At 41.8% G+C, this 26,015-nt stretch overlaps 2 protein-coding genes across 2 annotated transcripts in view; one reads left to right on the top strand and one right to left on the bottom strand.

The window, feature by feature from the left end:
* Positions 1-17,530, top strand: part of ST6GALNAC5 (ST6 N-acetylgalactosaminide alpha-2,6-sialyltransferase 5) — a 102,331-nt gene extending 84,801 nt beyond the window's left edge. Inside the window, exons 4-5 of the mRNA XM_056845196.1 lie at positions 10,203-10,310; positions 16,490-17,530. Of these exons, the coding sequence (XP_056701174.1) occupies positions 10,203-10,310; positions 16,490-16,721 (340 nt within the window). The 3' untranslated portion in view covers positions 16,722-17,530. The remainder of the gene's footprint in view (positions 1-10,202; positions 10,311-16,489) is intronic.
* A 7,606-nt stretch (positions 17,531-25,136) lies between these two features.
* Positions 25,137-26,015, bottom strand: part of PIGK (phosphatidylinositol glycan anchor biosynthesis class K) — a 119,059-nt gene continuing 118,180 nt past the window's right edge. Inside the window, exon 11 of the mRNA XM_056844553.1 lies at positions 25,137-25,253. Coding sequence (XP_056700531.1) covers positions 25,137-25,253 — 117 coding nt within the window. The remainder of the gene's footprint in view (positions 25,254-26,015) is intronic.

The following is a 26,015-nucleotide window of genomic DNA, read 5'->3' as shown; positions in this document are numbered from 1 at the left end:
GTGATTGATGCCCTGCCTGAGGAAAAAAGGGCTCTGTTGATTTCCATACAATTAGAAGGAAAAAAACTGGGCAAAACTCAGATTGCTGCTTGTAGACATATGGCAGACTGTTCAGGTAGGGCCATAGCCTCGAGTGTGGTGCTTAGGCGCCACTCTTGGTTGCGGGCGTCATCTCTAACGCCTGATGTCAGAGCCAGAATTGAAGATATGCCATTTGATGCAAAGGCCCTCTTCTGCGAACAAACCAATGAGGTGTTGCACAACCTTAGGAAGCAGAAGGCTACTGCTAAATCTTTGGGGGTTACCCAACACTCTGGCCCCTCATACAGGCCTCGACCTTACAATAGGCAGCCTCAGTCCTACTATACTGGCAAGTTTAGTAGAAACCAGTCCTGGTTTCTACCAGCGGCAGCAACAATCCCAGCCGCACTACCAGTCCAACCGTCAACAAGGTAAAAGATACAACCCTAGAGGGAAGAGCAGGAAAGGGGGTTCCCCCCCCCCCAGGAACAAAATAATAAGAAAGGTTTGGCATGACTAACTGATTGTTCTTCAGTTACTGTTTGTTCTGCGGTTCCAATGTTTGGTAACTGTCTCTCTCAGTTTTACAGTAAATTGTCACAGATTTCCAATGACTCCTGGGTATTGAATATAATACAACAGGGGTATTTTATTGAGTTCTCCTCTTTCCCTGTGAATATGTCTCAACCTGCTGTCACTGGGGTACCACAAGAGTTGTTAGACAAGGTCAACTCCCTTTTACAAAAGGGAGCGATTCGGATTGTCCCGCCCACTGAGGATCAGATGGGATTCTACTCCCGGTACTTCTTGATTGACAAAAAGTGAGGAGGAAAGAGACCCATCTTGGATTTGAGAGCCCTGAACAAATTTGTGAAAGTACGCAAGTTCAGAATGTTGTCCCTACAGCAGATCTTGCACCTACTGTCTGGAAATATGTGGTTTGAGGTCTTGGACTTAAAAGACGCATACTTCCACATTGCCATCCATACAGCTTATAGGAGATACTTAAGATTCTCATGTGCGGGAATCAATTACAAATATGCAGTATTACCTTTTGGGTTATCTCCAGCTCCTAGAGTGTTTACTAAGGTCATGGCTGAGGTGATAGGGTACCTGACACTGCAAGGTTGCTGCATATTCCCGTACCTGGATGACTGGCTACTGGTAGCTAATTCCCAGCATGAACTGTCACGGTCAGTCATGATCACAACAGGTACTCTTGCAGACCTGGGCTTAGTCATTAATTTCCAGAAATCACGCCTCACTCCAACCCGAGTTACAGATTTCATAGGTGCAGTATTGCATGCGGACCTAAATGCTGCCTTCCTGCCTTTACTCAGGGTTAGATCGATACAGAAACTGGTGACATTTTTCACACGACAAATGTTCCAGAAAGCAGTTACAATTCAGAAGCTCTTAGGGCTGATGTCCTCAACCACGGCTGTGGTCCCCTACGCGAGGCTCCGCATGAGGCCACTTCAAAATTGGTTCTTAAGAGCCTTTACAATGAATGTGGATCCTCAAGGGAAAAAATTGTCTATCCCTAGAGTAGTCATCAAATCTCTGGGTTGGTGGTTGGAGGAGCGTAACCTTCTCAAGGGTGTAGACTTTGCTTTCAGCTCTCACGGGGTTCAAATTTTTACTGACGCCTCTTTAGGGGGTTGGGGCCCCCACACTGAATCCCTTATAGCTAAAGGACAATGGACCGCAAAGGAAGCTAATCTGCACATTAACATCTTAGAGATGAGGGCGATTAGATACGGCCTTTCTTCTTTTTCAGAAGTCCTTGCAAACAAGGCCGTTCTCATTGCCACGGACAACACTACGTCAAAATTCTACGTAAACAAGCAAGGGGGCACCAATTCACTAGCTCTTTGCAGAGAGGCTACCCTTATATGGGAGTGGGCAATCAAACATCACGTGTCGCTTTCGGCCATTCATATTGCGGGCTGTTCCAGTGTCACGGCAGATGCCCTGAGCAGGGACACGTCCGAGGACCACGAGTGGTCCATCCCCCTGCGGTTTTTGCACCTTATTTTCCACCAATGGGGTTGGCCAGAAGTAGACCTTTTCGCATCAAGCGAGAATGCAAGGTGCAAACTGTTTTGCTCAAGGGCAGCGACAGAGGTGGGGTCCCTAGGGGACGCTTTTCAAATGCCTTGGTCAGGGAGACTGCTGTACACTTTCCCACCCATCCCCTTAATACACAGGGTAATAGGAAAAGCCCTTCAGGACAAATCACACATGATATTGATAACACCTTTTTGGCCAAAGAGGCCATGGTTTGCCATCCTCTGGAAGGTTACCAAATGCAATTACATCAGTCTTCTGAGCTCCCCATACCTCCTAACCAGAGGAAGGGTACTTCATCACGATCCCTCCTCGTTACACCTAGTGGCGTGGATGATCAAAGGGTAACTGTTTGGTCGGATAGGGTAGTTCATGTTTTACTTTCATCGCGTAAGCCGTCTACCAGAAAGGCATACGCTCACAAATGGACGAGATTCTCCAAATGGGCTATGGAGAAAGGGCTGGAACCGCAAAGTTGCACTTTACAGGCTGTGTTTGACTACCTTTTGTCCTTAAAGGACTCCGGCCTCTCTAATTCTTCAGTCAAATGTCATTTGACAGCAATTTCATCATGCCATGATGGTGTGAATGCGGCTTCTTTATTTTCCAATAAATTATGTAAAAAGTTTCTAAAAGGATTGGAAAACTTATTTCCACAGGTGCATGTTCCTATCCATCAATGGAGTTTATCCTTGGTGCTATCACACCTGACGAAAAAACCCTTTGAACCTATGGTTTCGGGTGACCTCTCCATAGTGTCCTACAAGATGGCTTTTTTAGTGGCCATAACCTTGGCCAGAAGGGCCTACCCTCAGGGCCCCGAGGGTAGACCCGCCTTTCACCAAATTTTTCCCCAACAGAGTGGTCTTTTGACCTACTCTGACTTACCTTCCTAAGGTGGTGTCTAAGTTCCATCTTTCGCAGGATATTACCTTACCTGTATTTTTTCCTAACCCAGACTCCCCATCTGAGATGTGTGTCCCTCACTCGATGTGTGCAGGGCGCTGCTTTTTTTTACTTAGAAAGGACCAGGCCATTCAGAAAGGATAATAACCTTTTTATTTGTTTTAGTGGCCCAAATAAAGGTAAGGTAGTGTCTACACAAACACTCTCACGATGGGTAGTTTCGACCATCAAATTGGCGTATCAGACAGCAGGGGTAGACTGCCCACTACACCTGCATGCACATTCCACAAGGGCTCAAGCGGCATCAGCAACCTTCGCTTCTTCAGGAGACATCGCTGAAATCTGCAAGGCTGCAACGTGGTCTACGCCGATGACCTTCATCCAGCATTATGCAGTGGACGTGGATTCCAGAGCCGACGCAGCTGTGGGGAAAGTAATGTTGAATATGTTATTTCGTTGACCATCACACACCCACCTCCACAGTAAGTGAGCTTGCTATTCTCCCATGTGGGACTGCACAGAAGCCACGAAAACGAAAAACAGTGTTGCACTTACCTGTAACTGTTGTTCGTTGAGTGATCTTCTGTGCAGGCACACATCCCTCCCTCCTTTCCCGCTGTGGGCTGTCACCGTAAAAGAGTGTACTCCCCGCGGCGGCGATTGGAGAACTGAGGGAAGAGTGCTCCCCCCCCATCAAGTGACCGTTGGGCAGGGGGAAAGCCGTTAAAGCTTGGTTGTTGACAGGGGGAGGGGAGCGCTCCTAGGGAGCCCACTCTTCCATAAGCTTTTTAATCTCCGTGGCTGGCCTGCGCCTGCGTCCCCATGTGTGCCTGCACAGAAGACCACTCAGTGAACAACAGTTACAGGTAAGTGCAACACTGTTTTTATCTGCTATTTGTGTGTGAACTTTGTGACCGTGCTACTTGTGGAAATGAATGAATCTTTGTTTAAACTCCTTAGCCCTGCAAGCCTTAGCATAAATGTTCCCAAGGTACTTTCCAACAATCAGTTTTCAAACATATGCCAATAAAAGACCATCAGTAAAGCCAGTCTTCTTTCATCATAAAGTGAGCTGGGGAAAGATGAAAATATTTAGGGGTGACATCTGTAGTAAGCCTTGAAGAATATAAAAGTTTTTGCCTGACCTATAAAACCTAACTAGCTTGACCACAGACGAGCTGCTGTGGGGAGGGAATTCCCTAGCTGAGATGCAACAGTAGAAAAGGCCCCATTTCTAGTTAGGATTGCCAGGTCCCTCTTCTCAACCAGCGGGAGATTTTGGGGAGGGGAGGGACTTCAGTGCCATAGAGTTCAATTGCCAAAGTGGCCTTTTTTCTCCAGGTGATCTGATCTCTATCGGCTGGAGATCAGTTGAATTAGCAGGAGATCTCCTGCTACTACCTGGCAGTTGGCAACCCTATTTCTAGTGCTTGGCTGCCTTCTGAAAATGGAGGTGTACACATTTTGTAGAGGTATACATTTCCAGACCTGACCTGGATGGCCCAAGCTAGCCTGATCACATCAGATCTCAAAAGCAAAGCAGGGTTGGCCCTGGTTAGTGTTTGAATGAGAGACCACCGAGGAATACCAGGGGCACTATGCAGAGGAAGGTAATGGCAAACCAGCTCTGTTAGTCTTTTGCCTTGAAAACCCTACAGCGTCACCATAAGTCGGCTGCACACACATACATTTTGAGGAACTCCTTGCCCCAGGATGTGGTGATGGCTGCCAATTTGGAAGGGTTTAAGAGGGGAGTGGACATGTTCATGGAGGATAGGGCTATCCAAGGCTACTAGTCAAAATGAATACTAGTCATGATGCATATCTATTCTCTCCTGGATCAGAGGAGCAGGCCTGTTATGTTAGGTGCTGTGAAACACAGGCAGGAAGCTGCTGCAGTCGTCTTCCTTGTAAAGGCACCTGGTTGGCCATTGTGTAAACAGACTGCTGGACTTGATGGGCCTTGGTCTGATCCAGCATGGCTTTTCTTATGTTTTTATTTCATATAAAAATGGAAATACAGGACTGTTGAGCCTAGGTTTCTAGGATAGACATGGAATCTACTTGAAATGCTTAAATGATAGAGACAGATGCTAAATGGCTTGCGGCCAGGGACAGCCTCCTCCAATATTTCCAGCCCTCCAGTTAAGATCTACCTCCCAAGCCCTGCTTTCTGTGCTTCCACCTTCAGAGGTGAGGCAGCGACACCTTACTTGTGGAATCCCTTTCCCTTTGAGGGTCACCTGGTGCATACATTGGTTTTGTGTAGGTGCCTGGCCAAAATATTTCTACTCATCTAGGCTTTTATTAAAGGGTTGATTTAAAAAAAATTATAATCTGGAAACTTACTTTTAGCTGATTTTAATGCTGGGCTGCCCACCCCCACCTGGATGTTAATATATTTTATTGTTTTGTTTTTATTATTTTTATTTTGTAAGCCACTTAAGGCAGGTTCTTGGAAAGGAGGCATAATATTTTTCTAAATAAATAATAAATACATGGAATTAACTGCCTCCTAAGGAAGGTGAAGTTGCAGAAAACTGAGAGAAACAAAGCTAGGGTTGCCAACCTCCAGGTACTGGCGGCACGTGGGCTCAACAAATGAAAAAACACACTGAAATGAAGCCTAAATAATTATAACATATCAGCATTAAGTCATGCAATAATAAAACATCAAGAAATTTGTAGTCCAATCCGACTACCAACCAACAAGTAACATGTAAACAAATGGGGGGGGGGAGGGTTACAATTCACCCATAACAATCCCCCTTTGTAATCCTTGGTTATATAGAAGTCCATAAAAAATCAAAAAATGGTCCCGATGGTACAAAGTCCATGAAGTAATAAGGAAAAGAAAAGGAGAACGTGTGGCTAGTCTTTTGTGCACGTTTCAAAGGCTTTCATCAGCTCCAAGAAATTGCAACCTTGGCTTTGAAGTCGTATTGTAACAAGCCGGTTGTTCACTTGACCGTCGGCTGTGGAGAAACACATGCAAACCTAGTTTGTACATAAAACGTCATGAATAAAATATATAATTTTATGGGTATTCATCAAATTGCTTACCCAATTGCGTCTGAAAGAAATTCTGTAGCGCAAAATCTTTTCTGGCAGCGGTAAGGGAAAGGGGGGGGAAGGGGTTTTAAGCTCTGTGCAACCGATGGCATAGCAGAAATCACGGAAGAAGTAACAGATTTAAAGAGACAGACTCTAATTGGCAGAAATTATATGAAACAGGAAAGATCAAGTTCATTATTGAGCCCTTTAGGGATCAAGGTTTGAAAGGCATAGATAAGTCTAGATTCTTGTTGAAGTAAAATTCTTTTGGCGTCTTGTATGTGAAATGGTTTTGACTCAAATTGCCAAAGAACAAAGAATAGTAAGTCAGTGTCAGAGTGGTGTGCATTAATGTAATGTTGCACGAGGGGAGCTTCTAAATTCCGGGCACGTATCCTGGCCCTGTGCTCACAACGTAGTTATTTCTGGCACAGGTGTTTCTCATTATTGTAACTTCCAGGTACTAGCTGGAGATCTCCTGCTATTACAATGGCTCTCCAGCCAATAGAGATCAGTTCCCCTGGAGAAAATGGCCGCTTTGGCAATTGGACTCTGTGGAATTGAAGTCCTTCCCCTCGCCAAACCCCATCTTCCTTAGGCTCTGCCCCAAAAACCTCCTGCCGGTTGCGAAGAGGGACCTGGCAACCTTAAGCAAAGCCCTTGAGTGTGACATACTACATTACATGGAATGGGTTTAGCTTGGGTAAGATTTAACCACACTAAATTGCAAAAAGACATTATAAAGCTAAAATGTCAGAGGTACAATAGCTGACACCTCTACTTCTATAATAACTGTTAATACTGCTATTGAAAAGACTAACGGATGCAATATGTCCTATTACAATACTTATTTTAAAATGTGGGGGCAACAATTAGAAAATAGCAGCAATTATATGGTACAGCAAATGACAGAGGCTGCAAAACCATATTACAAAGTAACCGTACTTGAGAATAAGTTTATAATTGAATAAGGGTCCATTAAGAAAATATGATTCAGAACCAATATTATAGTAATTAGATAAAAGAAGCATAAATGAAATAACTGCAGACAAAGAATTTCCATAGAAATTATAAATGAGATGGTGATAGAACAGAAAGGCCTTTAATTGTAATTTAGTGTGCACCACAGAATTATTGAGACAGTATGTTACTTCATCACATAAAAAGACTATGTGATTTCCTCTAATAAGCACATGACATTCTTTCATTTTCATTCATTACAACGCAGCAGTTGTAAAACCAGGAGATAATCTTTTGTAAGAACCTTTATCCGTTCTTTTATAAAAACACAAAATGCTGTTGTGTTTCTGTCAGCCTAAGACGGTGGCTTCAGCAGCAGAGGTAAAGCCAATATTTTAAAAAGACTTGAATGGTCTTCCATTTTTTATCTGCATAACTTTCCCCAAAAAAACTTGTTTCTGAACATTCCTTGGCTTTTGTCATAAATAAAATGCAGAATAATAAAGCTCTTCTTACCCACCTCCATGTGCTTGTTCACGTTGTTCTGTGACCCTGCCTCTGACATAGATAATTGTGCCAATCCTGCATGAGCAATTCATGCACAGAAGCAAGTTTATCCTTCACCCTGCTGGATCTAGCCTCGTAGATCTAAAAATGCGGTGGGGCTTCTGGGCATATCCACTTGGTGCCTTTGTGTTGTATAAATACTGCCAAACAGATCCTCCTCGCTATTGCCTCTGACAGTGCAAATTGAAAGTTAGGGAGGGAATCCAGACACCAGCACTGTCAGAGCGAACAATTCTAGCTATCAGTTTCTGCAGGGAGCAGGAGAAAGAGATCTTTGCATGCTGCCCTCAACCACTGTGAAGGAGCACCTCTGACTCAGGGCAAATCCAAAGGTTCTCTCCATTTGTTTTCGTTGAGGCCTACACAAATACCTATTGTTTATCCCAGACTGTATTACTATTTCTACCCTGTGTTGCTAGGGTAATACATGCAAGGGCCCTCATTGGCTGTTGCTAGCTTTCTCGCCAAACTGACAAAAGTACAGAAGGGTATTACATATAAGTAGGGTTGCCAATAAGGTTGCCAACCTCCAGGTACCAGCTGGAGATCTCCTGCTAATTCAACTGATCTCCAGCCGGTAGAGATCAGTTCACCTGAAGGTGGCCGCTTTGGCCATTGGGCTCTATGGCATTGAAGTCCCTGCCCTCCTCAGGCCCCGCCCCAAAAATCTCCCGCTGGTGGCGAAGGACCTGGCAACACTAGTTGCCAACCTCCAGGTGGTGGCTGGAGATCTCCCGCTATTATAACTGATCGCCAAGTGATAGAAATCAGTTCCCCTGGAGAAAATGGCCGTGTTGGCAATTGGGTTCTATGGCATTGAAGTCCCTCCCCTCTCCAAACCCCACCCTCCTCAGACTCCACCCCCAAAATCTCCAGGTATTTCCCAACCAAGAGCTGGCAGCCCTACATATAAGTGGAAAGATATATGCAATAAACCACCTTGAGCCCACTGAATGAAAATAATGGGATTGGCAGATATGAAAACAGGGATGGACTCAGCTCTGTCCATCACAAAGCTGAACTGGAAATTTCCCATACTGTACCCAACATGAAGTGAACACACATTAGAGATGGGCTATATTTTCCATGTGTCTTGTGATGCAAAAAAGAATGTGTATCTCCATCAGTCTCATGGGTCACTGCAACTAGCTACTACTTTTTCATTACAAGTCATACAAAACACCTTATTAACCATGACAGCCTTTGGAGCAGGGATACAATTTCCTAGTCTTACAACACAGTTGACATCAACGGAAAGATGTTAGCAGATGTTAATAAAATATTTTTGTTTTATCCTGACAAGACAGAGATAGGAAGATATAAATAGATTTTTTAAAACAAAACAAGGCAAATTTTTAACGTTGTTTAAATGGGTGGTGATACAGGAAGTCTTTAATAGACTCGAGAATTATGTATCTTTCTAATGCGTTTTCCCTGTGCCATTTAACCAGTCTAAAACGATAGGGCACTATTTGCCCTGTTGTGAAATTCCGTGATTTTTGTGATCCTGAGGTTTAGTGGAGTGGAGAAAATAATTGAAGTACTCAGCAACACAGGGCCTAACTAAATGATATACTGTGCAAGTCAGGATCTTTGAGCATGTTTTTTGAATTCGTAACCAGGACTGCCAAAAAAACCCCCAAATAAGTTGGTTCTGTATCAAATCAAGCCTGAACTCTCCCTAGAAGCTAAAATGACCAAACTGAGGCTATCGTACTTTGGTCACATTATGAGAAGGCAAGACTCACTGGAAAAGACAATAAGAATAGGAAAAGTTCAAGACAGCAGGGAAAGAGGAAGACCCAACATGAGATGGATTGACTCAGTAAAGGGAGCCATGACCCTCAGTTTGCAAGACCTGAGCAAGGCTGTTAATGATAGGGCATTTTGGAGGATATTAATTCATAGGGTTATCGTAAGTTGGAAGCACCTTGACAGCACTTAATATGCACACATACCCGGCACAGGGGGGAGGGTTTATCTGGATTGGAACCTCAGCACAAGGGAAAGGGTATTGAGCCTTCCCCTGTATCACTTTTCTGATATAAAAAGTTCTGGGGCTGCTATATGCCCTGTTGTGAAAATGTGTGTACCTTGTAACAGCATATCCTCTAGTTAGGCGGATTTTGTATGCATCCAATCTAAGAACAGAGGAAGACTTTATCCCTGTACAAGCAACCCCTCCATACATTGACTGAATGTGTAAAGAGGGACAGTGGGCATGAACACATTGTTCTCACTCCCCACCTCCGTGAGATTGCTGGCTTGTGAGCATGGCACCTGCGCACAGAGGACAGCCAAGAATTTTGTGGCAATTTGAAGGCTAGCTTGGAATGTGCAAGTACACGGCTTGAAGTTAACTACTGTTTAACAAAAACTCAAGTGACGAAGACCACTTCTGGGTGCAGCATTATAGCAAAAGACAAACCAATTACCAAATACATTTGTGCAGAGACCAGGAAGAAGAATTTGAGTCTATTTCATGGTGGAAGAGCATAATAGCTGTTAGTTTCACAATGTTCATAACCTTTCCCATGAATTTTAATAACTTTAAAATGCCCCTAACATTGATTTATCTCAAGTATTACTTGTCACCCTGGGAACTTAATTGTTTTTGCTTTCAGGAAGATATCCAACACTTGGCTTAGCACTGGATGGTTCACAATGAGTATCGCATTAGAGCTGTGCGACAGGATAGACGTCTATGGCATGGTGCCACCAGATTTCTGCAGGTAAATTTTAATCTGGATTTATGATTATCTTGCAAACCTCAGCATTGCACATAAATATATAAATCTATTTATACTATCCATGAAACAGGCCTGTGGTTTTCCTGAAGCTCTTAATTGGCAGCCTTAATTGGCGGCCAATGGCAGGTTTCGTGATTGGGTTCTGAAAACAACAAACAGCATTTAATTATGTTGCATAAAATATTTTTAAAAATCGTTTGCACTGTGAGAGAATTAATCCACATCTTGTTAGTTTCTTCTAGCGTCTGAATATTTATCAGCTAAGAGTAATTCTGTAATTGGCATGAAATTAATCTGGGCAAAAAGAGGAGTAGAAAACATTAGTTCAAATTATTTTCCAAAAATATTATTTTTAATCAGTGAAGGAGTCTTTAGGTTCTAAACAGATTCTGTATATTTGCACATATCAGAAACTGGCAAGTTTCTTGTCTTGGATATGATCTGTCAACCTGGGTGGCTATTTTCGGCCAGTTCATGTGATCAAGTAGCCATGGGGTGGCCACTTGAAATTCATGGATTCTGACATAGTTAGCCATTGGAAGCAGTTTACCACACACCTTTAATTTCCTCCACCAACACTGTATAGCGGATTGGGGAAGGGGTGTGGTTTCTGCTTCACACCTGCCACTTACTACTATATGTAGATAACAGGGTAACTACAAGCTTGGTGGATCTCATTCATTATTTATATTTTCCGTATTTAGGAAATCTCAATTAGGAAGCTATTTTTAACAACCTCTACCTGTAAAAAAAAATTGTGGAACTGTTAAAACAGAAAAAAAATTAAAGACTTTGTGTATAGCCGGAAAGGTGGGGTAGCAGTAGATTCCATATTTTATAATTTTTAGTTGAAATCTAATTAAAACAGCTGAACCATAACATGAGCTAAAGCCTCTGATTCTCTACTGATTTAGCCCTTACCTCTGGAGAACAGTTAAATAAAATTGTCTTGAGATGTTTCTAAAACTTCTTTCAGCTCTGGCAAAAATCCAGGTTACATGAGTTTCATATGAATATTATTCACTATAAATTCCTCTTTACCAGTCCTGATTTGGCACCCAAACTGAATCCTCATTCAGTTGAATGAGCACACTTGATCATTCTTAAAAATAAAGGAGGAACCACTGTCTTAGTTGGGACTGAGCTGGGGGCGGGAGTGGTTGAAATAATGGTTATATCTTTATTTTACACATTGTTCAGCGAGGCATGTTTGTGATAGATCAGGCTGAGAGTTTGTGGCTGGCCTCAATGTGAGCACCATGACTGAAGAGCGATTCCAACCCGGGTCTTTCGGATCCAATCTCTAGCCACTACAAAATCATCTGAGAGGTCCTTTATTAGTCACATGCTTTCTTATCACATCTACACATGTTCAGACCTGATAATAAGGATTAAGGATTGTATTACCCTATAGGATGGCACATTTGCTTACTCCCAGCAGCAGTAAATTAATAGCACAATCCTGTGGCAGTGTTATTTCAGTTTTAGCCTATTGAGATCAGTGGGCATAGTCAGGACTAACTCTGCATTATACTGCGCTATAAATTCCTCAAGAGTTCAATCCTCATTCAGCTGAACAGAATAGAGGAGGCTGCTGAGGCCTTCTTTTCTACTCCAATCACCTTACTGCAAACTGCTGTTTGTGTAAGTACTATCAGTAGACAAATTGGCTATTGCATGATATCTTTTCACAGAAGTGTAATGTGTTTTACGAACTGCCATCTATAAATGCCTCCCAGCTGTGATATTAATAAGCATGCTAATTCTGACAAAATACTGATTAATGTCCGGTATCACTGAGTGGTAAAACAGCATCTGTTTTAATATTAATAAATGAGGATGACTAGCAATTTTCTGGTGTAAATTGCTCATGCATTTCATTTGCTAGCATCAAAATTTAATTGCAGAGAGAGGAGTTAACACACTATACTTAATATGCAGTATGCAGGCTAGAGACATCAAATTCTTAAACTGGCCCTAGCTCAATTTGGAGGAGTTAGGACTGGTATCTGGTGCAAGAGATGTAGGATGTCAGCTTACAGAAAGGTTTGGTTCAGGTGTAACATGAATTGATGGTATAGTGTCAGCATTGTTAGTTGTGAAACTGGGACTCAGCTCAGATGATCAGTCAGAGCCTCTGCAGGCTGCTTTGCAAGTAGGGTTGTACAAAAAAAAATGGTAACTTTTGGGTCTATTTGGCTCCTATGGGGCATTTTTGGAGGTAGACCTTCAGTTTGGAGGTGACCTTCAGTTTCAGAGCAGGTTTTCATGGGGGGAGGTTATATCAGAGCCAGCCGAAGTCTCGACCACAGGGGCTGTCTGAAGGAGTTTGCTCATCCTCATGGGTGAGGAAGTCTCCTTCGGAAGCCTGGTGGTGTGAGCAGCTGTTGAAGCCGGTTCTTTTTTGTTGGAGGGTGTATCCCCCCGCACAGGACTGGTGAGCCCCATCTTTTAAACAACCCTAATGCTTTATCCAAATTAACCCACTGAAAGTTGATGGTTGGATGGTTGGTCACACCAAGTTGGCTCCGATTACACAACCCCTACCCCTAATAAAACCATTCCAAAAATAGACAGAAAAATGAGAGAAAGCACAGAGCCATGCCTCTGAGCAAAGGCCAGCCAAGATCCAGGTGAAACAGTGGACCTTGATGAAGCAGATCCAGAGAGATGGGGATATGCCATAGCTCCCGTATCAAAAGTTCTTTCAGGGCCTGAAACCACGGTCTTCTTGGCCAATCTGGCGCCACCAGAATTACTGTTGCTCTTTCCCTGTGTATCTTTCGGAGGACTTTCGGAAGGATCAGAACGGGGGGAAGGTGCATAGTAGGGCTCAAGGCCTTGGGGACATTAGGGCATCGACCTTATCTGCCTCCTGATGCTGGTACCTTGAGTAAAAACTAAAAAGATGGTGGTTTCTGCTGATGCGAACAAATCCACTGTTGGAAGAAGGAATCTGACTATGACCATCTTGAAGGTCTCCTTGTTCAATGACCACTCACCCTCATCCACTGTTTGCCTGCTCAGCCAGTCAGCTTGTAGGTTGAGAACTTCCTGTATGTGTTCTGCTTGCAAGAAATTGAGATGGGACTCTGCCCAGGAAAGAACAATCTCTGCTTCCCTGTGGAGGGCGGATGACCTGGATCTCCTGTTTATTCAAGTGAGCTTTGGCGGAGATGTTGTCTGTCCAGACCAGAATGTGATGACCTTCAATGTTTGTTTGGAAAACCAGGAAGGCCTCCTTGATGGCCCTGATCTCTAAGACATTGATATGAAAGGCCTTCTCCTCCTGGGACCATATGCCCTGTGTCAGCTGCTCCTTGACAGTGGCCCCCAGTGAGGCCGGAAGGAAAACTGAGTGAGCAATTTCCACCTGGGAGACAGGAAGCAGAGGGAATCACCCAAGATCAAGATGCACTTTCCTTAGAGAGAGAAACAGTTCCTGTAGTAGTCATTACCAATGTGATGGCTGTAGGAGCTGTGGTGACCAGTGATGTATTTTATGATGCCTAGTTGTGTCTTCTCTACAGAAAAGAGCAATTTGGGCTCTCCTACACTTTGTTGGAGTATAAAGTGCTTCAGAAAAGCCCAGGAGGCATTGCCATAGTGTCTTGAGGGAGCACCTATTTGGAAATAGCTGCTTCTACCATATGAGCATGCTTGGCTTGGAACCTTCTAACATTTTATGATTGGCTCAGGCTCTACGACAGCCATTTTGTGATTGCCCCACCCCATAATAGCCATTTTATTGTGATATCCACTATCTCTTTCTCAAAATTTAATAAGTGCCCACTGGTTCAACAAAGTTGAGGACCCTGGTTTATGAACTACTAGTCCTCATTACCTCATTGCATAGCCAGTCTTACTGCCTTGCTACATAAAGCCCAGTGGAATAAGCAATAATTTTTACAAATAAAGTTTACAAATGCACTTTCAGTGCATCCTGTCAAATAAAAGCTCACAAAATCTCTCTGAAAGGATCAGAATTATTGCTATCTAATTTATTTAATCATTTGTGGATTGATAGAATTTGTATGTCCTTCATTTGGTTTGTAATTGTCCTTAAAGGAAAGAAATGAGGACAGCAGCCTTATGTTATTACTTTGAATATTTTTCCCTAGTAGAACAGAAGTTGTGTAACTATGGGTGATGAAGAATTCTCACCTATCCACCTACTGGAATTCTCTCCTATCCACCCTGGCTTGTATTTTTTTAAAGGGAAAACTGCCAACACATTTCCATTTCTCATCTAAAGTGACATTATTGTGAACTTATTTTAAGAAAACATGAAAGCTGAGGTTCCACAGATTCTGCTAAACTGCATGTTGGGACCAAATGTCATGTGACGCTGGGGTTGTTTGCCTGGAAATGTCTGTGTCATATAACTTGGCCCTAAAATGTAACTTACGTACTTTGTGTGTGTATGAGATAAAGAGAAAGACCTGAATCAGAGTTGCAGTGATGGGTAAGGAGGAGGAGGAAGAAGAAAAAGAGTTGGTTTTTATACCCTGCTTTTCTCTCCTTTGAGGAGTCTCAAAGTGGCTTACAATCACCTTCCCCTCCACACAACAGGCACCTTGTGAGGTAGGTGGAGCTGAGAGAGTCTGAGAGAACTGTGACTGGCCCAAGGTCAACCAGCAGGCTTCATGTGGAGGAGTGGGTAAACAAACCCAGTTCTCCAGATAGGTAAAGGTAGTCCCCTGTGCAAGTACCGGGTCATTCCTGACCCATGGGGTAATATCACATCCTGACGTTTACTAGGCAGTCTACGTTTACGGGTTGGTTTGCCATTGCCTTCCCCAGTCATCTACACTTTACCCCCAGCAAGCTGGGTACTCTTTTTTACTGACCTCGGAAGGATGGAAGGCTGGGTCGACCTTGAGCCGGCTACCTGAAACCGACTTCCGTCAGGATCGAACTCAGGTCGTGAACAGAGCTCCAGCTTAGAGTCTGCCCGTATTGTATGTTTTTCCCTATCAGTGCTTGAAAAGCATCGGGATATCAGAAAGGTATTAGGCAAGAGAGCTAAAGTCTCCATTCTCCTGTGCTGTGTCTCCACTCCAAATTCCCTCTTCCCAATCGTTGTTGTTAGGGCAAAATTATATCTCAGAAATTGATAGTCATGAGCTGGATATCCAGCAGCACATGTAATTTAGCCCTTTGATGTACTTTTCAGTTTGGAAGCCCGGCTAATTTGAAATCAAGCTAGAACCAAAGCTTTAGAGCAGTCTTCTCCATTCCAGCACTGTACAACTAAACTACAGCTACATTTTGTGGACAGAAACCTTCTGTAGATTTGCCTTACTTGACAGATCAAATGGCACCAAACCTTAATACATACTGGATTATTTCAGGTACACTTCTTTTCAAAGCATAACAGAGAAGGACAATAAAATGAACAGACTCCACTGCAGTTCGCTCAGTATTTTCCCCATGCTTTTGCAATTTAAATGCAGATGTTTTCTTTCCAAAAAGGTACCACTGGTGCAGAGATGAAAAACATTTGTACCAGCTCACAACTAACATCACCACTTGGGACAAATCTTCGAGGTGCTAACTTACCCTGCAGGATAACATAGGGTGAAACGTCTTCTGTGACTGTGGTTGATACCTATAATATTCAAATATTTTAAATTTAGCACTATTAAATAAAATTATTCTTTTTGCAACTGAGTTTCATTTCATTTTTTTCAAAGGGACAATGGCTGGCTGATAGCCTATAGCTAGGAGTAACAATGAGGTGTGCTTTTATCATATGCGTCATGCTGGTAGGATTTTCATGTGTGTCTGAGTCACAGAATCAAAGGGCTGGGATCAGCTTCCCATTTGGAAAGCCTATTCATCCCACTGAATGGCTCAGTAGGTCTTCTCTCAAATCACAGGCTAGATACATATCTCTTTCAAACATCAGGCTTCACACGCTCAGCGTAGCAATGTGGCACTGTGGTGCATTCATCCACTTTCTTTTAGCATAGCAATGCTTCATTCTATTAGATAAAATAATTTAAATACTGCTTGAAGTGCTATTTTATGAAATTAATTCAGCTTCAGCTAGATTTTTTTAAAATCAAGATTGTGAGCCAATCGAATGATTAGCATGTCTTCAATAAGCAAAATAAGTACATTTGTGTCTTCCATCTATTTTCTTTTTCCTTCTGCAGGGATCCCAATCATCCTTCAGTACCTTATCATTATTATGAACCGCTGGGACCCGATGAATGTACAATGTACATTTCACATGAACGGGGAAGAAAGGGCAGTCATCACCGTTTTATCACAGAGAAACGAGTGTTTGAGAATTGGGCCCGGACATTCAACATTCACTTTTTTCAGCCAAACTGGAAACCAGAATCACTTACTATAAATCATGCTAAGATTAAACTGGTGTTCTGAGGAATGAACGCACAAGGCTGCAATCACAATCACCAACTGTATCAGGCTTCGGGGGATTGAACCTCATATCATAGCAAGCCAACCTAAAAAAGAAAGGTTAACAGGGTTTGCGGATAAAAACTGTTACAATATTCAGGAAGTTATTGCAAAGGAATACCTGAAAAGGACACCTGGTATCCAGTTGTATTGTAATCAAATATTTTAACTTCCGTTCATCGACCTCGCATATGTGTATGTGGTTTGTTAAAAAGAAGGAAAAAAAGTATGAAGAAACTACAGCATAATGAACATAATTAAAGAGATGTTTAATTCATTATGTTTTTAAGGCATATTGCCACTGGGTTTTCATAGTGACATTTACCAGTTACTTTCTTAGTGGAGGTTTTTAATGCAATCCAGTATTTTTCTATTTCACAATGATATGGTTATTTATCTTTCAGAATCCCTCCAAAACTGAAGATTTATATTGCTGCTGGTTTAAGGCCCAGCTTCTTGTTTATACATTTTCTCTTTGAGCTCTAGGATGATTCTATCTAGCATGTAATTAATATTTGATCTGGAATTGATGTATTTATTTTATTTATTTTTACTCGTGGGGTGCGTTCCAGCATAAAGCCATTTGTTAGCAAGCACATCCTTATGTGAAGTTCTAGCAGAAACGTGTTTTTCTTCTGATATGACTAGGAAGCAGGCCAAAGTATCTTTTGATTTAAATGTGCTTTGGTAGATGGAGGATCAAGCCAACTTTTTCCACCAGAAGGTGTCAAAGGCAGGGAAGGATGCTTGTAAATGTGTGGCATCCTATGCACAACTAAGACAAAAAAGTATGGACTGCCAGTTTAGTACTGTCTGTAGTGCAATTGTTATCGTTAGCCTTTTGGAAACTACCCACCCATATAGCAACGGTCTGATCTTGAGTTGTCCTGGCACCTGTTACTTGTTCTGCCTTACACAAAAGATTCACAAAGCAAATCTGACGTTCTGCTGATTTGTAAGGGGTTTAATGTTTCCAAAGTATTTCTCCATTCGGTGCAGTTGCACGATTCTTCAAATGTGTAAACAATGTCTGAACAGGAAAGGACTTGAGGGTGATGGACTGTAAGCAGTCTGGGAAAGGTGGGTGGGACAGTATATCAATTAGGCCTGTCTGCAGGGGAGGGCCCAATCCTTTGTAAATACAGAGTTTTTGTACAAATTAAGCAGTAGTTGAGAGAGGACAGGAAAATGCAAGGGCGATTCAAAGCCACACATGTTTGAAGCATAAAAAACATCAGTGCCATGTGGTTTGGCCATGTGGTTTGGTTCTTGAGGACAACAAATTCTGTGAATCTGCTCCTGAATGATACCCAGTCAATTTTGCCATTTTCGTTTGAGTTGTGAGAGAAAGAAGCTAGTTCTTGGCAATTAGAATGAGTGGCACTAATAGCTCTGTAAATGGATACTTTCACATTATGTTTTTGTGGGGCTATACCTGGCTTGTGAATAAAGAGGATTCCATTTGCCATGTTGTTTGTCCTTTAACCTTGTAAAAGTAAGAAGCCAAATCACTTCTTCAAAGTAATTACTAACAATTACTTGACCTATTGCCCACTGCCTTACACTAGGAGTTCAAATGATAAAATCCTGTCATAGTACAAGCTTCAAAAATAGATTGAAACTGTGCTCTAAATGACATAATATTTTAAATTGCTTGACACTGAAAACTACAGTACACACAAGTTTGGGGAATTACAGAAATTTCCCACCATCAATTTTTCTAAGCTACACTGCAGCAATTGCGTTAACATCCTAAGCCAGGCGTGGCTCAAATGAGTGTTGCACAATTTCTCATTTGCTTCCAAATATTGTGGCAGAACTTGCCCAGCTCTCTGAAGAAGAACATCATCTCTCTCCTTTGGTTATATTGCTGTCATCCTACCTTCTGCCCTCTGACCAGATCATAAACGGGAACTTGTCCCGCAAAATAACTCTGCATTAATATATCAGAACATGCTGCTCTGTAATCTTTCTATAGAGTTCTAGTCTGTATTTCCTTCTAGAGTGGAGAAGTCAGTACCAATAGAAAGCAAGGATGGACTTGGTATAAAGGTAAGAACACATCACTCTGCTCAGGCTACAGCCTGCATATTTGCAAAAGTTGATGAACTTTGTCAGACTGATTTACAGGTCATTTTAAATGTCATTGGGGGGAAAAGATTTAATTATAGATTGAAGTTACTCTGCTGATAGCTAAGAGCTGGGCCATTATGATATCTTATCATTAGTTTAATATGAGTAATTGTGACATATGTGTATAGTTGCAAGACATGATTGCTAGGCCTGTGAACTAGCTGTACCGTGCAGCTGATGGCTACTTGAGCCTGTTTTTTTCCCCACGTAGGTGTTTTAAACTCTGTTTTAAAAGGTATCACATTTTCAAAATAACAGCCCTGATCCAATAACAACTATTGTTAAAAACAACTACTAATCCACTCCAAACAGCATTTCAGCAGGAAGGAAGGGATGCATTAAATATACCCCCTCGTGTGGTATTATGGGTAGTTTTGATTTTAAAGAGGGCTTGCCAGGGACAGCCCTGGCATCTATATAGAAGAGGGGCAGTCTACACCCACAGAAAGTCAACATCCATTTGCATGTATAGGATCTTTTGCAGGTACACATGTAGCCCTAAGCAGGATAAGGGGAAATTTTCTGAACAAGTTCCTGTTATTAGAAAGTGTGTTAATGTAATTTAATGACTATTAAGCAACAATAATGGGTACACTCCAGCCAAAGTTAGGCACTTTTTAAAGGTTGGCGAATGTTTCTGTCATTGAAATCAATGTCATTTTAAAACACCTATTTCTGAATTGTCTGTAAGTGCACCCCATTATTATTAGCTCAGCTTCTTTTGCCCAAATGGCCTAGAATATGAATTGGCACCTTTGATTCTGGAGGCCAGGCATCAATGAGAGATACTGAAGCAACTGCTATTGCTTAGGGCAGGATCCCCAACCTTTTTGAGCCAATGGGCACCTTTGGAATTCTGATGCAGAATGGTGGGCGCAACTACAAAATGGCTGCTGCAGGGGGTGGAGTCGGCCACAAAATGTCACGGAGTGAGATCATGCATAACTCTAATAGTAACTCTTCAACATTTCAGGCAGCAGCTCTGTTTAACAGAACACCTTTTAAAATGAGCATATTGTTTAAAAAATATTTTCTTGCATACAAGCAGTTTCCCTTCAGCCAAACAGTGAAGATCCTTATGCTGTGGTGGCAGTCACTACTGAAGCAACTTTTTAAAACATCTGCCAATCAGATCTCCAGTGGCCAATTAGAAGCCCTACCTTCCCCCAACACATAAAAAAAAAACACTTGGCAAGTGCCTTGGCAACCAAGGGTGACATATTGGGGACCCATCAGTTAGGGACTTAGCATAATCATTATAAATAGCAAATGCTACTACAGTAGAAGAAGTACAGTAGAAGAATTCAGTCTCCAGTAGTTGGGAAGGGGCCCTAACCTGGATGGCCCAGGCTAGCCTGATCTCGTCATATATCAGAAGCTAAGCAGGGTCAGCCCTGGTTAGAATTTGGACGGGAGACCACCAAGGAATACCAGGGTTGCTGTGCAGAGGAAGGCACTGGCAAACCACCTCTGTTAGTCTCTTGCCATGAAAACCCCAAAAGGGGTCGCTATAAGTCGGCTGCGACTTGACGGCACTTTACACACACACACACACACACACACAGTTGGGAAGGGGTAGATGGTTGGCGGCAGCCTGCAGGTAGAGATTTCATTCCTAAAAATTCACTTGGGAACTTATGGAATAGAATCTGAAGTGGAAGAAACTCTACAGTGACGAATTGTGGTGAATAACAACATTCATGCTTGCAAATGTGCATTGCCACTGTTTCGATTCATTTCAGTTATTATTAAAGAGGCTGTAAGTGAGGTGCATTGGAGGTGACACTGGAAAATGCAAACGTGGTTTGAGTGCTTGGAAAAATATGTTTATTTTCATAGCTACTAAGTATTTGTTTGGTCAGAATAATGTGTGTAACCTCAAAGAGACAAGCTTTTCCAGACAGAACTCCTAGTTTCTGTCTTCTTTTCAGAATAGCGTTGAAAATACATTTGTGTGTTTTTTTCTTTACTAAGGAAAAGATGCAGTAGGGTAGGGCACACAATGGAAGCTTTCAGAATAAGAGCAACATTATAAAGAATGAAGGTTTTGAAACACAAGCCACATTAATGTAATTGTACAGCTTTTCTTTAAAAAAAAAAAAACCACCAAGGCAATCACCAAGAAGTTCAATGCCAAACACAGTCTGGTGTATTCTGGTTACAATGCGAAAAAATAAACACATGACCATGCTATGTTTTTCTATACAAACTTGCTCAAACCAGCTCTTCTAATTACAGTTATGTTCATATCAATACATCACATGAAATACAACTTTAGTGAGAGAAGAGAGCAATTACAGTGCCAAAGGGTATACGGGTTGACTTTTTCTCAAAAGACCAGCCTTTCCCGCAGAACACTGGTAAATAGCAGTTTAACTTATATTTGCAGTTGCAACTGTCCTATTCCAAACAGGATTTTAGTTAGCCAGTCTTATTGATTTTTATGCAATCTATTTATAATGATTGGGAGTTAATTATTTAAGGCAAGATCTAAAGGTTCACAGATGGAAGAGGAATCACTTCTCATGCAATTCAGCTTGTGAATGCAAGGGCAAGAAACTGAACCAGTGTCTGTCACTTCTGATCTGTAGCCAAAGGTCTAGGGACAAGAACTTATTTTGTTCACTCCAAGTTTGACCAGAATTTCCTTGCACAGGCAAAAATAGCTCTTCCAGAGCAGCAGGTGGCAGTGTGTAAGTAGAAGATTCCCCCCCCCCCGAATGGCTTAATTAGAGGAAGCTAAAGCTTACATTATTTATTTGGATGTAATAAGTTTAAAGGAAAGTTCTAATCTAAACCCTAAGAAAATTAGAAGCATTTCCATAAAAGCTAAAAATAAGAGTAAAGATCAAAGCCTGATCCAGTATTCTGCTGCTTGATATTACTGATTAAACTTATAACAAGGGCCAAAGGTTTTGCTGACTGTGGATCTTCCAAGGAAGTTTATGAACATGACAGCGTGGCAATCGGCCAAGACAGGAACGGCAGTGGCAGTCAGTGGAATGACGCAAGAAGTACACATTTGCCATGCTTACGTTGCTTGTCAGTTGCAATACCATTATAACTGCTTAATGCAACGCATGTAGAAGAGTTTTGGCAGTTTAGCTTATTTCCTGGTGTCCATCTTCAACAGATTACTCCTAAGCAAGTGTGTTTAGGATTGCTGCCTACATCTATTTTGTGCCATGTGATAACTCACAGAACACCATGTAGCTACGGTGGCCTTTGTTTTGTCCTCCATTGAGACAACAACCTATACTTCTGTAGTAGTGAAATCCAGGGCTGGGTTGCTATATAGTTCTCCAGCACTACAATGCTGGATGTTACCCACTTAATTGCAGAGCAAGCAGCAAGATGCCCCGAACATCATTTTGGTAGACATTGGAAGCATCAGAAAATAATGGATGCAATCTGATTGCTTTCCATTAATGTGTAAAAAGAAGTCATCCTCCAACTCATTGAGCATGGATTGCTGCATTTCAATCTAATTGCTTTTCTCACCTCTGCTAATCAGCTCTACCGGCATACTTACTGCTTTTTCCGTTTCATAAATTGCATTTTAATAACTCACCTGATTACCTTGCATCTCTCCCTCTCCTTTGAATCTAACCTAAATCCACTGCTTTCACTCAGATGGACATTTTAGGTTGAGCCCTTGATGATGCCTAGGAAATGGCAACAACAGTTTAATTGCAGTGGGAACAGGGTTCATTTTCACTATCATTTTATATGTGACTTTTGTTCACAAAACAGATTACTCATTAGATCAAAACATACTATGAGATAGGACTGAAGAAACGGTTGCTATCTGATTCGTTGAAGGATGCACAGAGGTTCCCTTAAGAACAAATCCACTGTACAGAACTTGCCTTTCTCTAAGCAAGTCATCCAGCTCATGAGTCAAGGCTTTCAGGTGAGTCATGGAACCCCCACCTGCTGAGTGTATGTATACAGCCATCATTTCTTTTGCTGCTTTTGGGGACTACCCCCTGCCAGTACGCATGTGTAGAGAGCAAAGGAGACATGCCTTTTGTCAGTGTGCATGCCCAGAGAAACAGCAGAAGCTAAGACAGTGGACAGGATTCCTTATTACCCACCAGCAAGGTTAGGGGCCACCCTTTCCCACAAAAGGTCTCCCTTGCCTTTGCTCTTTCCCCAGCTAGGCCACCTACAACTGATCAGTCAGCTCTCCAATATTGTGTGTGCATTTGCAGTATGTCATATGACTTCCTGCCACAAAGTTGCAGCTGTTTGTACTACGTGCCATTTTATTCAGCATAATTTCTGACTTCTTTCGTTCACTTTACACTTCACAACCACATCTGTTGGTAGAATGGAGCTAAGCACTAGCTCAATGCAGCTAGAGCATTGCACTCCTCTGCAGGGGCTGGTGCAGCACAACACCTTGGGATTCGTGCATTTTGTCCATGTTACTAATAATAGTACCCTGAAAAGCTTCAGTTACATAAACTGCACATACTGCATGGCAATTTCCTATGCTCATACCATTTCTAATGAAGATATTTCTGTTGACTTGAGATAAACACTTCATTAGGTATCAAAAAAGTATCCTGAGGCAAGCTGCTGTCCTCCACATTTTATTTTCTCTGCAAACTCATTTCATTCATCAACACCACTAAATACAAATATCTATGACAACAGAAGGTACATTTGATTTTTTAGTACATTGGCTTAATGGAATTTATTTGCCTAGTACAACATTCTCTGTGTACAGATTATGTATTAAGACACTGCATATTTCATACACTACCCTGAAGAAGATCTTACATTTTCCAAAATCACTTGCATACCTTCTGCTGAACATGAGGAGGCCGTACTTTTCAAGCAGTTCCGTCAACAGGCAGTGAGGTTATTGTTTTGGCCCTTTTTTGTTTCATTTCTAATGATTCGTGGAACCCAAGAAGCAAAATTGCCCTAGGTAAAAGAATTGATCTAAAGGGTCGTATTTAACAGAGTAAATCAATATTTCCTACAGTATTTTTGTTTCTGTTGAGTAAGTGTTCAATATGTCATGGCAAAAGTACACAAAGTGACTTAAGTTTCTATTGGCAAAATGACATCTTAAATAAGGTTCAGCATATTGTCTGAACTTTCATTTCAGCTATGGTAACTATTTCAAAAGATTTACTCCGGAAACAAAAACAAAAACTTTTTACAATTCAGAAGATGGTTTGTCATTTAAAATATTCCAGTATCATTGTGGCAGTTTCTTCCTCACTAGGGTTGCCAGGTGCCCACTGGTGGCGGGCAAACCCCGGCAACTTACCCCTCTACCCGCCGACCACCTGAGGATCGGCGGGCAAATGTGCATGCATGCATGCATACTGCGCGCGTCACTTCCCGGTTTAGAACTGGAAGTTCCGGCTTGCGAGGGGCCTTATACCTCTTAGTTTGAGTGGTAAAGGGCCGCTTTACCACTCAAACTAAGAGGTAAAGGCCCTTTGCGAGGCGGCACTTCCGGTTCTAAACCAGAAGTGACGTGCGTGCGTCGGCCCACGAACACGCACACACATGCACTTTCTGACAACAGCCTCCTGCCAGAGGAGAGGAGAGATCTGGCAACCCTATTCCTCGATCTAGGACCCATATGCACATACAGATATCCTAGCACACGATGTTCTCATCCATTCTGTAGAAGAATGGAAGATGGAAGAGGGAGACAGATTTTGCCAATTCTCCCCTCCCACTGCAGACCTCCACTTGGGCCTCCTATTCCCCAGAAGCATGATTTCAGGGAATTCAGTGGACTGTACCACAAGAAGAGAAGCAGCAAATACCAGCATTATCAATGCTGAAAACAAGTACATGTCCAGCACTGCACATGCAGGCCACAAGAAACCTGAGAGATCCCCTGAATACTAATGCAGCAATTTTCTTATTTGAAAACACTTTTGGACCCCTCAGTAAAGGAGATTCCTGACTGGAAATATGTTTAACATCTTAGTACTGGTCTTTGCATCTATTTACAAGGCTCTATACTAATTTTATTAGAAGGGGAAGCTCTTGTTAGGGGGACACCATGTGTACATTGACAAGAGCTCATCGGTCAAAGTGATAGTGATCATCTTTGGTACCAAGTTGTGTCCTAAACTTGCATAAGATGGCTTTAAATATGACATAATATAAACAAAGAAGGGAAACATATTACAAGAACTTTCAGGCAGAGGTCCAACTTTCTATCCATGTAATGGTATTTCCACTCAAGGATACATTTAGTATAGCCACCTAAAAGATGTACTTCATGTGCTTGATTCCATAGGTTTTAAAGAAGACCATGATAATCAGTGCCCAGAGTCCCAAAATAAAACCCCCAGGAGGATGCCAGTCCTTCTGCTTTGGTTTCTGCAAAGTAAAAATAAAATAATTGTTAATATTCACTACTACATACTCAAATAACAAGTCTTTCTGCTACCGTATTTTGTTGAAGTTATTTAAATTATATAGGTTACATAATTACAATTAAACCAAATTGTACTTCCTTGGAATATTACACACATAGACTCTGTTACTTATTTCTCTTGCCTTTACTCCACAGAGTTAAAGTGGCACATGGTTTCCTCAGTTCATACTCCTAATAACTCTGTGAGGTAGGTTATATTGAAATAAAGTGACTGGCCTAAGGTCACATAGTGATCTTTATGACTGAGTGAGAATTTAAACATATGTCTTCCTCATCTTATTACAACACTCTATTTGATTTGTATATAATTCTGCAGAACATAGAATGTAAAGCTTGCTTTCCTCTGCTTTGTATGAGAAAGAGATCCTCCAAATTGTTCATAATGACAGCTTAATCACGAATCTTTCAGCACTTCAAAGCTCATAGGTCAGAAAAATGGAACCCTTGGCACAAAGATATAGGAATGCAATTCAATGAAACATGTTGCAATTCATTTTTAAAAATGTATTCCCAGCAATGGAAAATGCAGATAGGTTGTGGATTACATTAACGAGAACACAGCTGATGACAAAAGAATGTATATTAACCTTAAAAATTGCTAAGCGAGACTCATTAACAATAACATGCATGCAGCAAAGATCATTCTCCTCATTGGTATTCACAAGCAGTCACTTTCCACTAAAATACTGCAAGAAATCAGAGCC

The sequence above is a fragment of the Euleptes europaea genome, chromosome 2 (genome assembly GCF_029931775.1).
Source record: "Euleptes europaea isolate rEulEur1 chromosome 2, rEulEur1.hap1, whole genome shotgun sequence".
NCBI classification, from domain to species: domain Eukaryota; kingdom Metazoa; phylum Chordata; class Lepidosauria; order Squamata; family Sphaerodactylidae; genus Euleptes; species Euleptes europaea.
Note: the sequence above shows the minus strand (reverse complement) of the source record. Positions and strands in the feature narration are given on the sequence as shown.